Here is a 14,005-nt window from a genome sequence, read left to right as displayed (position 1 = left end):
AGGATATCAGATTTGGCTGGCTCATACCTTGGCCTCTGCATATGTGAAATGAAGATCTGGGTGGATAATAACAGATAATTTTAGGGCATTCAAATACTATGCCAAATATGCCACCTAATTCATTTTAAGCAAGAAACAGCCCCATTACTTATCACTCTCTCTTCTATAGCCTATTAATCAAATCATAAGGAGACTTGAAATAAGCATCGTGCCAACTATGCCTATAAGCCATTACGAAATTTTCCAAAATAATCCTATTAAAAATCCAAATAGCATGTTCTTAATGATAAAGTCATTATTAAATACTTGCTATTTTCAGGGATGTATCATTCACTCATCCAAATATATTTTATTAAGCCAATGGCTAATTCTTAGTTCTTGTAATTCGCCACTTTTGATCACTCCTTCCTTCATAACAGATGAAGAAAGTGAGGCTTAGCAAACATAAGTGATTTAGTGAAGATCACAGAAACTAGAACATATGAGAGAACAGATTAGAACTCTGATATATGTGACTCCAAAACCCATGCTCAAAGAAGCCTCATAAATAATCAAAAAATGGGGAGACAAACCAAAACCCATAGCAAAAAGCCTAATAAGCCTTCTCCTGCTCCCTAGGGTATAATAAGGGGGAGCTCAACTTAAATATACACATGCATTTAAGTAAAAACTAGAACGAAGCCTTTGATTTTTTTCTCCCATTCTGTGTTTTTTTTCCCATCTTTTCCTGCTGATTTCATCTTTAATTTCATAGTACGTGGCAAAGCAACATCAATTCATTAAAAATATTTTAATAAGGGGTGCCTGGGTGGCTCAGTCAGTTAAGCACCTGACTTTGGCTCAGGTCATGATTCCCAGGGTCCTGGGACTGAGCCCTGCCATACTCCCAGCTCAGTGGGAAGTCTGCATCTCCCTTTCCCTCTGCCCTTCCCCCAGACTTGTGCTCTCTCACTCTAATAAATAAATAAAATCTTTTAAAAAATATTTTAATAAAATTCCCTTCCAATAAATGGGTGACATTTATTCAGCAAATACATATATATTTTTAAGATTGTACTTACTTATTTGAGAGAACAGTGAGAGAGAGAGCACAAGCAGTGGGAGCTGCAGAGAAAGAGGGGGAAGCAGGCTCCCCACTGAGCAGGGAGCCCGATGCAATGCGGGGCTTGATTCCAGGATCCTGAGATTAGGACCTGAGTGAAAGGCAGACTCTTACCTGACTGAGCCACGCAGGCGCCTCGATTCAGCAAATATTTACTGAACGCCTACAATGGGCACATATTTATATCTTATCTATATAATCCTACATGGAGATCTTTTAAAAGATTTTATTACTTGAGAGAGAGAGAACACATATGCATGCATGCACTGGAGCTGGGGGAGGGGCAAAGGGAGAGACGAGAGAGAACCCCAAGTAGACCCCATGCTGAGCATGAAGCTGGACGCAGGCCTGGCCCTCACAACCCCAACATCAACAACCTGAGCCAAAATCAAGAGGCAGACACTCACCAGACTGAGCCACCCAGGTGCCCTCTTATTTGGAGATCTAAACACTTGAACAGAACTGGAAATTTTATACTTCCCCAAACGCACAAACATACTTGTATATTAGTCCAGTCACTAATTAAGGAGACAGTATGAAAGAGTATGGTATTGGTATTTAGAATTTTGCCTCAGACTTTATACTCGTGTCTTTGGTATACTCAAGACACGAAACAGAAATATTTAACCTCTTTATTAGTAACCAATCTAAAGTAGGCTTGTAAGTAAAATGGGGATAACATTCATCTTATGATGTCATAGTAAGCATTAAATTAGGTCACATATATAACTATCTAGAACAGCACTGTCCAAGAGAACCTCCTATAATGATGAAGATATTCTGTAATGTCCAATATGGTAGCTATTAGCCACATGGGGCTACTGAGCACTCGGGAAGTGGCTACTATGACTGAGGAACCAAATGTTCGTATAGAAACAAAAGTTTATTTTTCATTCAAAGTCCAAGAGACTCTCACCTAGGAACCAAATTTTAAATTCTATTTAATTTTAATTATTTTAAATTTTAAATGCCACTTATGACTAGTGGTCATAAAAATGTATAAAGCCTTGCACATCATAAATGATCAATGTTGCTTTACTTCCATCTTCCCTATTCATATCAATACTTTTTTATATCTTCTTTACCAGCAAAGAAGTTCAACTAAACTTGCACAACAAAGAATCTCCATAAAAAACCAACCAATAGCTATTAAATTGCTTCTTCAACCAAGCAGCAATGGCAGCACAGAAACAAGTGACTGATTAGTCATATGTGTCCCACACTACGCTAACAGCTTTGTATGACCACTTCATTTAGTTTATATTAATTTTTTAAAGTAGGTGCTATTATCTTATAAATAGAGAAATTAAGCTTAGAATCTGTCCAAAGACACACAGCTAGTAAATTCGTGAGAAAAAGATTTAAACTCAGGCAGGCTGGGGGCATGCAGGTGGCTCAGTTAAGCTTTCAATTCTTGGTTAAGCATCTCACTCCTGACTTGGACTCAAGTCATGACCTCGGGAGTCATGAGACTGAGCCCCAATTCCACTTCATGCTCACCAAGGAATCTGCTGTCCTCCCTCCCCCTCTGCTCGTCCCCCTGCTTTCTCTCTCTCAAATAAGTATCTTTAAAAAAAAAAAAAAACCTCAGGCAGTCTAATTCCAGAGACAGTGCTTAACCACAATGCTCAACGTGCTTGCATCTTAAAGAACGAATTTACAATAAATTTATTATATATACTGCAATAAGTAAATGTCCTCCCAACCGAACAGCACCCCCAACGACACACACATACATACACACACACACACCAAATTAGGTATCAGACAATTTGAGCTATAGACACAAAGTTATACATGGGAACTGGATGACCCGAAATAAGTCTCATGTGCCACCTGGTGTGACTGCATAAATGAACCAAATCTAGTGACTTCACACTTATTAGAAAGACTGAAAAAATATCATCACCTTTCTCCCCAGAATAAAATGACTAAAATATCAACTCATATTTTAGAGCTAACAATCTAAGTTGATAGAAGGGAGGGAGAGCAAAGGTTAGGCTGAGAACCATAGGCAGATGTAGTCAGTATTTACTAAAGCCCTATGTCACTGTCTACAAGGGGTATTTATTTGTTAAGACATCAAACATTTCTGCTAGATTAACCAGATCCACTGCATTTACATGAAGCACACTGCCTGCCACTCTTATTTCAATTCTAAAAGGAGCTTAACTTACTTCATGTCTGCTATATTTATGACAAAGTCTTTATTGTGCCCAAAGCTGGAATTCTTATTCCAGTTCTGCCTGACAAGTCAAAGGAAGATTTTACACAGCAAGCCACAGCATACTCTTTACCAAACACCACAGGAATTTCTGAGAGGCAGGAAAAGGCCTTATCTGACCCATTTTCCTCTCTCAACAGAGCAGTGAACAAGAAAAGGCCACTGACCTTTTATCCAGATCAAAACAATATAGGTAAATCTATCTCCTTCTCACCAAAATATCTTTAGCTTCCCTTCAAACCTCATGATCCTTATATTGCACAAGCCCCTGGGTCAAAGGTAGCACTGAGAAAACGAGGTTCTATTTATTGAGACATTCTGATGTAACTTAAAAAAAAAAAACAAAACCCCTCTACTTTAGATTTCTATCATAGTTCAGCTTAAGCAAGTATAGATGAAACTAAAACCATAGTAAAAATATGAATAGCACTGATGTTCTAGAAACACTACTGAAAAATCAAGGAGCTGACATAAGGCAGAACAGTCAAGTAATTATGGGACCATTAGTGTAACTTTGTCTGACCTGCTGTGTGACCTGGAGCTAGTCCATCTCCCACTTTATGCCACTCATTCCGAATCAGTGATAGAGAGTTAACTACTATATATCTCAGTGGAATAGTGAGTAGATTAAATTATTAAGCAAAATGCTTTGGGCAAAAGTCATATGAATGTTAAATATTATGATTTACAAGCATTCATTTTCCTAGCACTCCTGCGGGGTTAGGAAGTTATCTCCATTTCATAGATGAGTAAACAGGCACAGGGGGTAAGGTCACATGGTAAGGCTCCATTTACTTAGTTCCCGTGGGAAGGGAATAATACCTTTAGCAATCATATGAACTTTCTTGGCACATCCTCCACAATCTTTAATACATTCAATCCTTAACTTAATGTTGCCATTTTTTAACATGCTGTCCACGGAACAAAAACAGCTCTAAGACAGCAACAAGGCCTAAGTAAGTGAAGATGAATAAATCTGTGTGCTTTGGCAAGAATAATCACAGAAAGACACATAATCTTAAAATGAAATTTGTGGGCGCCTGGGTGGCTCAGTCAGTTAAGCTTCCGCCTTTGGCACAGGTCATGGTTCTGCGGTTGTGTGATCAAGTCTCAAATCCAGCTCCCTGCTCAGCAGGGAGTCTACTTCTCCCTCTACCCACCCACCCACTGCTTGTGATCTCTCTCTCTCAAATAAATAAGTAAAATCTTAAAAGAAAAAAAAGATAAAACTTGCATTGTTATTTTCTTTCTTTTTTTTTTTTAAAGATTTTATTTTATTTATTTGACAGAGAGAGATCACAAGTAGGCAGAGAGGCAGGCAAAGACAGAGGGGGAAGCAAGCTCCCCACTGAGCAGAGCCCAATGCGGGACTCGATCCCAGGACCCTGAGATCGTGACCTGAGCCGAAGGCAGAGGCTTAACCCACTGAGCCACCCAGGCACTCCTTCATTGTTATTTTCAAAGTTTCGCCTCCACTACCACATAAGAACCTTCAGCCACTGGAATTAAGGAACATAGTTTGCTATGAAAACTTTAAAAAAATTTTAAAGGCTTTCATAGGCCTTCATATTGGTGTGCCCCATCCAAATTCTCTGCTCCTTCGGGCTTTAATTAGCAACTATGCAGAAAAAGAAAACAAGTCCATAGAGACCGAAGAATGAAGAAGTACCAAGAAGAACGGCTTAGGAAGTCCAAAAAAGGGCAAAAATGCTTCCCATGTATAGTAAGATACAGAAGCACAGAAGATTTTTCTGCTTTCATGTAAGGCTGCTTGATATATTGCTCACCCGACTCCGAAGACAATCTGCCAGGTTTCGGCGTGTGAAATTAGCTGCTGCTGTGGGAGACAATTCATAACCTGGTACAAGAGACAAACAATCATACTTAAAAGTGAAGCAGCAGGAATAACAGCACCCCAAATCATTCCACTACTCCTGTTTTCACATCCTGCCACTCTCTGTACGCCCGGAGTCAGACTGGTTTCCTCTATAGAAGGAAGGGGGTACAAATGTATAGGTATTGGGGAAAAAAGAAAAGAGGTTCCGAGATGCTGATTTTTAAAGTTGATTTAAAAAGAATATTGGGAAAATAGAGGATAGAAGTTAGGAGGAGTCATACTTTATAAAGTTTTCTTTAAAAAAATAAGTAAGTTTATTAAATATGATTTTCAAAAGTACAAGCAACAGAAAAAAAAATGTTTCCATCACTATCTGCAACATTTCTAAAAATGGGAGTATCAAAAGCATATAAATTTCTAAAAAAAAAAAGTTGTAATGACAACAAAACTACAGCCCAGAGGAATGCCATCAGGTGTGCGTTTAATAATGCACTCTCTCCCGGACTTAACCCCCACCCCCAGTAAAATGGGACTAAAGCCAAAAGCCAAGAAAGACCCGCAACTGAGCAGACCCATGCATAAACTGCAACTCTGGAAAGACAGACAGCACGTGTTAAGTTATCATCAAACACCAGTGCTACAGCAGGTAAGATTTGGTAAAATGTGCTGCAGAAGCAAGCACAGCAGGTAAGATTTAGATTAAAATTCTAACAATTACTTATTGAACAGCAGCTATGTTTCAGGGTCTGTGCCAGGTGCTTTCACAGTTTATTAAACTTCATCCTCACAACCAGTCTATTAGTGCATATTAAATTATAATGCAAGCAACTGTGAACAAGTAGGAATACTTTTCAATTCTCCACCTAATCCCCTAAACACCACTAAGGATTTGACAGTCATCTTAAAGGCAGAAAGGTCTGATGCCTATTTACATATAGCTTTTTCCCTCCTTTCCCTTATTTTAGCTCAGTTCTTGACCTTTAATATGCGTAAGAATTACTATATAGGGTTATATAAACAAAACTACACTTGACAGGTAATTTAAAAGATTTTATTTACTTTTTTTTTAAAAAAGATTTCATTTATTTCTTTGACAGAGAAAGACACAATGAGAGAGGGAACACAAGCAGGGGAGAGGGACAGGGAGAAGCAGGCCTTTCACTGAGCAGGGAGCCTGATGTGGGGCTTGATCCCAGGACCCAGGGATCATGATCTGAGCCAAAGCCAGATGCTTAATGACTGAGCCACCCAGGCGCCCCAATTTAAAAGATTTTAAAGGCAAATTTTAACCACACATAATTTTTGTTTTGTGCACTGACTTTCAACCCTAACACCTACGCAATAAGCAACCCTCTCAACTCTTGTTTACTCTCCCTCCCTCTCCCAGGACAGGACAGTGAAATATTGCTGTAGCTAATTGAGAAATATACTTGAGAAACAATACTGGCATCCCTCACCTGTCATAGGCATGAATTAGAGAGCCACTAAAAAATAACTCTTGAAATATTCTCAATTTGCTTAAACCTGAGTGCTACGTCCTTTAGGTGTTTTTCATCTTTGAATTCCCTGTGGTAATAGCCAGAGTGCTTAAGATAGAGGAGGCCTTCAAAATTATTCATGGAACTTAATGTATGATGCTAAATTGCTGCCTAAAATCTATATAAATGGGTCATATCTAGCCATTTTATACAATTATATTCAAATTAACTTCTTTCACAGTCCCACATTGTATCAGTGCTGTGCATAAGTGTATTAAACTATGAAGTAAGTAACTGAAGTAATGTCCCTTCTGCTAAGGTACCACTATAAACTTCCCTGGATCATAAAGCTTGTGGCTAATATTATCTGTTAGTGAGGCTTTCTCTAATGAGGAAATCCTAGTGAGGAATCCTCTAATAAGGATGACAGCTTATTAGCCCCAGAGGGAACTCACAAAAATCCTAATTATCTTCCTAGACAACAATCTACCAGAAAGGCAAGGCAGAACTCTTCTATTACATTAAATCTCCTCTACAACTACACAGAGCATTAAGTTTACAAACACTTTACATATTATTCATTAATATTATTATTATCCCATTTTAGATGTAAGGAAAATAAAGACTCAAAGAAGCTAAGTGACTTGTCACATTAAAAAAAAAATAGTAAAACGAAGTTTAACTGAGGTCTTTTAGTTCTGAGGTTCAGATATACTTTAGTCAAGTAACATCCTCTGAAATATCTAACACTTTAAAAAGTCTGATACCACCATGTTCATCACCAAGGTGGACCTCAAGTATCAGTGTTATAATGGTTCTTTTCTCAGCTCTGGGATTTGTGCAGAAAATTTTTAGGATCAGGAGGGTCTAGATAATGTTTTAAAAGTAGGAAGATTCAAGTAAAAATATGACCACACTGGTCTGCTCATATGTAGAATTGCCAGTAGAGAGTAAACTTTTTTATTTCAGATTTAAAGACAAAACAAGTTATATTCCAAAAACATAGATACATTCCAAGTATTACCCACCATTTCGCATCTTATAAAGTTGCACATTTTTCTGAATATATTCTGCAAACTGTACAGTGTCTCCAGCCTCTCCAACACATAGGAGTAAGATTTTTTCACTCATCTTAAACATCTTGTCATGATCTGCTCAAAGAAAAAAAATGTTAAAAATTACCTCATCAGAAATTTACCGCTATTACACAGGCAACCACAAACAAATTTATCAATCACTATATTGAAAAATTTTGCCAATCACTGTTTTTAGAAGACTTTAATGGGCAACTGTATTAATTATTCTCTTTCACTGTCCATGTTAAACCCATTGGCCTATTTTATTAAGGTCAGTCTCAGCTGGAGAATATATTTGAAAGCTGAAAACAGAAAATACAGTTAAATACATTTGAAGGCCCCTGAAATGCAAAAACTGAACTTTCAAAGACTGAAGGAATCAAGCCAATGGCCATTATCTTTAGGTTCATGATTTCAAAGCCCTGAAATGTCTCTACATATACAAATGTTATTTATACACACACAAAAGCATTCATGAAGGACCAGAGCTACACTGAAAATTAAGGAGTCATCTCGAGAAAGAAAAAAAAAAATCAACTGAGAATATAAATTACCTTAAAAAGTAAATCAACACCATTTCCAAAGCAGAGTAAATTATAATGCCAGAGCAAAAATTCTAATGAATATTTTAACACTATGCTATTTAAAAATACCTCAAAAATCCCAATAGTCTAATCTTATCTAGTGGAACCAGACTCATTCAGATTACATAGATAAATAAATATTCAGATAGCAGTTAGTGCCTAAGGAAGAAAACCCCAAATGCAGTCTGTAGCTTCAGAAGAAGCCTAAATCTCCCTATCTCACTCTCACTTTCACTTTCCATTTTTCAAATAATGCTGAATAATCTTCCCTGGGAGACATGTTTCCTGTCTGAAAGCTTCTGAAATGTCAAAATCCCTTAATAGGATTTAAAGAACAAAATGCCTCAGTCAAATATTCTACAAATGTTCGAAAGTTGTAGAATCACAATGTGGCTTCTTGGACTTGGGGTAAAAAAACACACAAATTGTACCTGCAGAGAGTATCAATCTGCCTTGCAAACACACTTTTATGTGTTGTAGACTACAGATTTAAAGACTGTTAGTTTGCAAACATGGTCATAAAAGGAAAAAATTCAGGACGCCTGCGTGGCACAGTCAGTTAAGCAGCTGCCTTCGGTTCAGGTCATGATCCTAGGGTCCTGGGACAGAGTCCTGCATAGGCTCCACGCTCAGCAGGGAGTCTGCTTCTCCTTCTGCCCCCACATCCCAAAAGATTATAAAATAACCCTCATAAAAATAAAATCTTTTTTAAAAATTCACTTATGGATATATTATCTATGCAAAGAAAAAGGACCAGAAAAATATTAGATGCCACTGGCATCCAAGTTCTTGCCAGTGGCAAGAGTATGGGTGATTTTCATTTCTTTCTTTTTATTAGCTTTCCTAAAATGCCCTGTATCATTTTTGTAAGAACATATTACTTAATAAGGTTGCATTCTTTTTTTTTTTTTTAAGGATTTTATTTATTTATATGACAGATAGAGAGAAGAGCACAAGTAGGCAGAACAACAGGCAGAGCGAGAGGGAGAAGCAGGCTCTCCGCTGAGCAGGGAGCCCAACATGGGGCTCAATCCCAGGACCCTGGGATCATGGCCTGAGCCGAAGGCAGCTGCCTAATCGACTGAGCCACCCAGGTGCCCCTATTATTTTCATAATGAGAAAAAAATCTGGGGGTTTTTTTTCTGTTTTTTTTTTTTTTTAAAGATTTTATTGATTTGAGAGAGAGGAATGCAGCTATGCTCACCACTATACCACCAACGCGATTTGAGAGAGAGGAAAAGCACAGACGGAGGAAGAGGGAGAAGCAAACTCCCCGCTGAGCAAAGAGTCCAACTCGGGGCTTGATCCCAGGACCCTGAGATCACATCCTGAGCCAAAGGCAGACACTTAACCAATTGAGCCACCCAGGCGCCCCCCAAAAAGTTGTTTTTATTTTGGAAAGAAAAAGCTTGTTTATAAAGAATTAATGTCACATTAAGAAAAAATGCTAAAATTCTAGGCAGTAAACTGTTCAATTTTGTAATGAATTCAATACAAGGCCAAAAGTGTGTTTTAAACATTTATTGTGTGTCCAGTGAAAAGGGAGGTGTTATAAATGCTAATGGCTCTCTGAGGAAACAGCCTGCATAACACTAGGGAATTTCTGATCCTTGACAAAGAACTTTAAAAATCCACACAGATTGGGGCACTTGGGTGGCTCAGTGGGTTAAGGCCTCTGCCTTCAGCTCGGGTCATGATCTCAGGGTCCTGGGATCCAGCCCCGCATCAGGCTCTCTGCTCAGTGGGGCACTTGGGTGGCTCAGTGGGTTAAGGCCTCTGCCTTCAGCTCGGGTCATGATCTCAGGGTCCTGGGATCCAGCCCCGCATCAGGCTCTCTGCTCAGTGGGGAGCCTGCTTCCCTTCCTTTCTCTCTGCCTGCCTCTCTGCCTAATTGTGATCTCCGTCTGTCATATAAACAAATAAAATCTTAAAAAAAAAAAAAAATCCACACAGATGAAACAAACGGAAAACAAATTGAACATCACCATACAATATTGTGAAAGGCCAACTATACTAGAACCCATCAGACGTTAGTTATTTTTATTTTTTTAAAGTAGGCTCTGCAACGAAGGTGAGGCTTGAACTCACAACCCCAAGATCAAGAGTTGCGTGCTCTAATAACTGATCCAGATGCCCCTTTAGACCTATATTATAATCTGGACTCAGCACTCTGAATTTGGGCTCTAATTTCCAAGTGTATAAAATGGTTCTACTATCACTTATCCTACCTGGTACAGAGGGAAAACTATACATGAACAATATCACATATTCAGTATTATCAGTGTAACTCAGATTACGCATGCTATATAAATTCAGAAAAAAAAAGCATTCTGTGTGGGTTTAAGTGCTCTGAGTAATTTATAATTTTCAATGACATTATTTTTATTTAGTTGAGAGCAACAGAGAGAGAGTACGACCATGAGGAGGGGCAGAGGGTGGGAGAAGCAGACTCCCTGCTAAATAGGGAGCCTGATGTGGGACTCAATCCCAGGACCCCAGGATCATGACCTGAGCTGAGGGTAGATGCTTAATTTGCTGAGCCACCAGGTGCCTTACTCTGAGAAATGTAAAAGCAATTCTGTACAGACCAAGAGACAAGAGACATGAATTGTAGCATATAATCAAACTGAAGATGTGGGGCACTTTCATAAGCAAGCAATCTCTGGGAAATATCTTCTCTATATCAAAATATCTTACAAAACTGACAAACCAAAAAAAAAAAAATTATTGGAATTATCATTCTTATTTTATACTTGGAGAAAATAAATCCCAAAAGGTTATCCATTTTCAGCATTCTGCTTACCTACCTAAGTTCTTTCATGAAATGAAAGGTGGAAAAGTCCTCATAGAATTTCAAAGCTCCTATCATAAAACATTTTATACCAGAAAAGACTACAGGGAAAATTAGATTTGAGTGCAATTATTTCCAACCCATTTTTCAAGAATTAACTCAAATTCATCTTTCTTCCATACAACAGTGATCTTTCTTTTCTCTGAATACCCTTAGGCTTTTCTCCTGAAATCATTATTTTAAAAACTAATACTGACTAGTGATACTTCTTTCATCATACAAAATCATCTTACAGTACTTATTTCCTTGTTTTCTTAATGTCTTATAGCCCTGTGTTGGTTATACAGAATATCTGTAAAGGTACTGACTTGGTTATTGTTCTACCCAGACACTACTTCATCCTAAAATCACCTGTATATCAAAGGTCTTAGTATTCAAAATAATGGACAGATTTGCCCTCAAAACAAACTGACTGCTTTGGAAAGCATGATTTACAAATAAAACTTCTAGGGGCACCTAGGTGGCTCAGATGGCTGTGTCTGCTTTCTGCTCAGGTCATGATCCCAGGGTGCTGGGAGCGAGCCCCATATCGGGCTCCCTGCTTAGCAGGGGGCGTGCTTCTCCCTCTCCCTCTGCTCCCCTGCTCCTACACTCACTCGCTGTATCTCAAATAAAAAAATAAAAAAAGAAGAATGAAAGAACAGAACTCAAGCAGAGTCCCTCAGGGTTCTTTCCATCTCCCCAAGTGATGACAGCCTGACAATCAGATGCCTGTTGCTTATAAAAGCAGTGATAGACACATACTTCAGAAAATTCCAGATTTAGTTTTCCTTTCCTTAAACCAAAGATGAACTATACCTGCCTTCTCAAAGCCTTCCCTAATCTCTACAACTAGAAAGAATCTCTTCTTCCTCTACATTACCCGAGAAGTTTTTTTTTCCATACGTAGCATAATTTTCAAGCTTGTACTGTAATTATTTGTACACATATCTGAGTCCGTTATTAAACTGTAACTTCCTTTCAGATACAGGCCACATCTTATTCTTCTTGCATCCCTTCAGAATCTAGCACTGGCAGTGGGCAACACAGGTGTCAAAACACAATATCTGTCAAATAAACATAAAGTCATCTGAGCCAAAGCACAATACTTTTTCAACAGGAGCATGTCTGTGATCAATCACAAAAACACACTCTTAGATTCCACAGATCAAAAATCTTAAAAAAAATTATTAAGTACTGACTATGGGGAGACAGTACAGTATAGCAGTTCTGGGCAAAGGATCTGAGTCAAATTGCATAGGTCTGAACCTGGGTTCTGCCTCCTGTGGTCTTAGGCAAGTTTCTTAACCCTAGGCCTCAGAACTAACATCTGTAAAATGGCAATATGATAGTGACCTTAAAAGGTTAAATGAAATAATGTAAATCACTTCAAATAGCAACTGCTTAAGTCCTTAGTATCATTACTACTATTTGTCACTGCATTAAAGCATTTGCACTAAACTGTTTCACTCCATACTCACAACAAGCTTGTGAGGTTGGTATTAATAACCTGACTTAACAGATGAGCCAATCTGGCCACCGTGAAAAAACTTGTACAAAGTTACAAAGAAAGTAAGTCATAAGACTCCAGTCTGCGAATTCCACTACCTACCTACATACAAGGAAAACTCGGCAGCCAGTGCCCCGGAAAACTGGAAAAGGAGGATAAGAGCTGAGAAAGGGGAAGATACAGGTAACGGAAGGGAAATGCCAAGTTTCTAGTCCCACAGTCTCAGTCTCCCCAGGATCCCATCTTACACCGCCAGCAAATTTACCTCATTAGCAGCGACAACAGAAACCCTTAAAAGATTCGGGGATGTAGGGAGCTTGGTGCCCGGCAGGCGCTTAAACACTTAAAAACTGAATTCCCACAAGCACCTTGCGCCCAGCAAGCATTTCGCGAAGGCCGGAGCAGGGCACTACCTCGGAGACCTAGGAGGAGCGAATGCCAAGGCCCTAAGCTAGTCTGCCCGTCTCCTCCTTCTATAAAACATGCAAGGACAGAGCAAGACACGCGGGGTTCCTAGACCTCCCTGGTGCTCACCGAACTCCCCCATCCCACCCCCCATCCCGAACTCCCTCCGACTCCCCTTACACCCAGGCCCCGCCGGACCTCCCCTGCTTCCTCTCACCGTCCTTCATCTGGACAATACTGCTAGCGGCCACCTGGTCGGAGGCGACAAGGACATAATCGGGGCCCTGGATGCCGATGAGGTACTCCATAGCGTCGGGAAGCCGAGAGGACAGTGTGGGACTCTCCGGCTTCTCGGCCTCCCCGGTGAGACAGCACGGCAGAGCGAAGATTTCGTGCGACACAGGCCGCGCGACCGCCCGGGCCGCCGGCGCTTTCGGATGACGCACAATTGTCGCGAGAGGTTGGAAAGGGGGCGAGGCTTTGGGCGTCAGGATTCTTAACGCTCGCTTTTCGGTCTGTCGGCTTTCTTGTAAATCCGCTCTACGGGCTGCTTGTCTTAGATAACGCCCGGTTTCTTTACTTACGAGTTGAGTTCAAAATTCGCGTGGGGGTAAAATCACACACTGCAAATAAAGTGCCGAGCACGTGTGGGTGCCAAAAAGGCGGGCGGACGTTCCTAAATGGTTGTTTCCCTTCGCTCGGTAAAATAAATCCAGAAACTCCCTTGAAAGCCAGATTACAGAAATATAAACTTGACGGGAGCCCTCGTTACATGCTTCACAAAAATAAAACATGGTTGCGTTAAAGATCTAAGCATGAAGACATTATAAAAGATCTTTACAGATGTCCTAATTTCAAATTATATGCAGTTACTTCTGGTAACAGCGACTTGGAAGGGAGGACTCTCACTTACTTTATACACATCTGTATTGTTTGAATGTTCTACAATGCTCATGTAT

General features: G+C 39.6%; 1 protein-coding gene across 1 annotated transcript in view; it reads right to left on the bottom strand.

Annotated features, from left to right (window-relative positions):
• The window catches only part of PSMB2 (proteasome 20S subunit beta 2), a 32,535-nt gene extending 19,073 nt beyond the window's left edge, over positions 1 to 13,462 (bottom strand). Inside the window, exons 1-3 of the mRNA XM_032302302.1 lie at positions 13,264 to 13,462; positions 7,670 to 7,792; positions 5,114 to 5,184 (exon numbers count right to left, since the gene is read on the bottom strand). Of these exons, the coding sequence (XP_032158193.1) occupies positions 5,114 to 5,184; positions 7,670 to 7,792; positions 13,264 to 13,354 (285 nt within the window). The 5' untranslated portion in view covers positions 13,355 to 13,462. The remainder of the gene's footprint in view (positions 1 to 5,113; positions 5,185 to 7,669; positions 7,793 to 13,263) is intronic.
• Between the last annotated feature and the right edge of the window lie 543 nt (positions 13,463 to 14,005).

This window comes from Mustela erminea, chromosome 10 (assembly GCF_009829155.1).
Source record: "Mustela erminea isolate mMusErm1 chromosome 10, mMusErm1.Pri, whole genome shotgun sequence".
Classification (NCBI taxonomy): Eukaryota; Metazoa; Chordata; class Mammalia; order Carnivora; family Mustelidae; genus Mustela; species Mustela erminea.
This window is presented reverse-complemented; position numbering and strand designations above follow the sequence as displayed.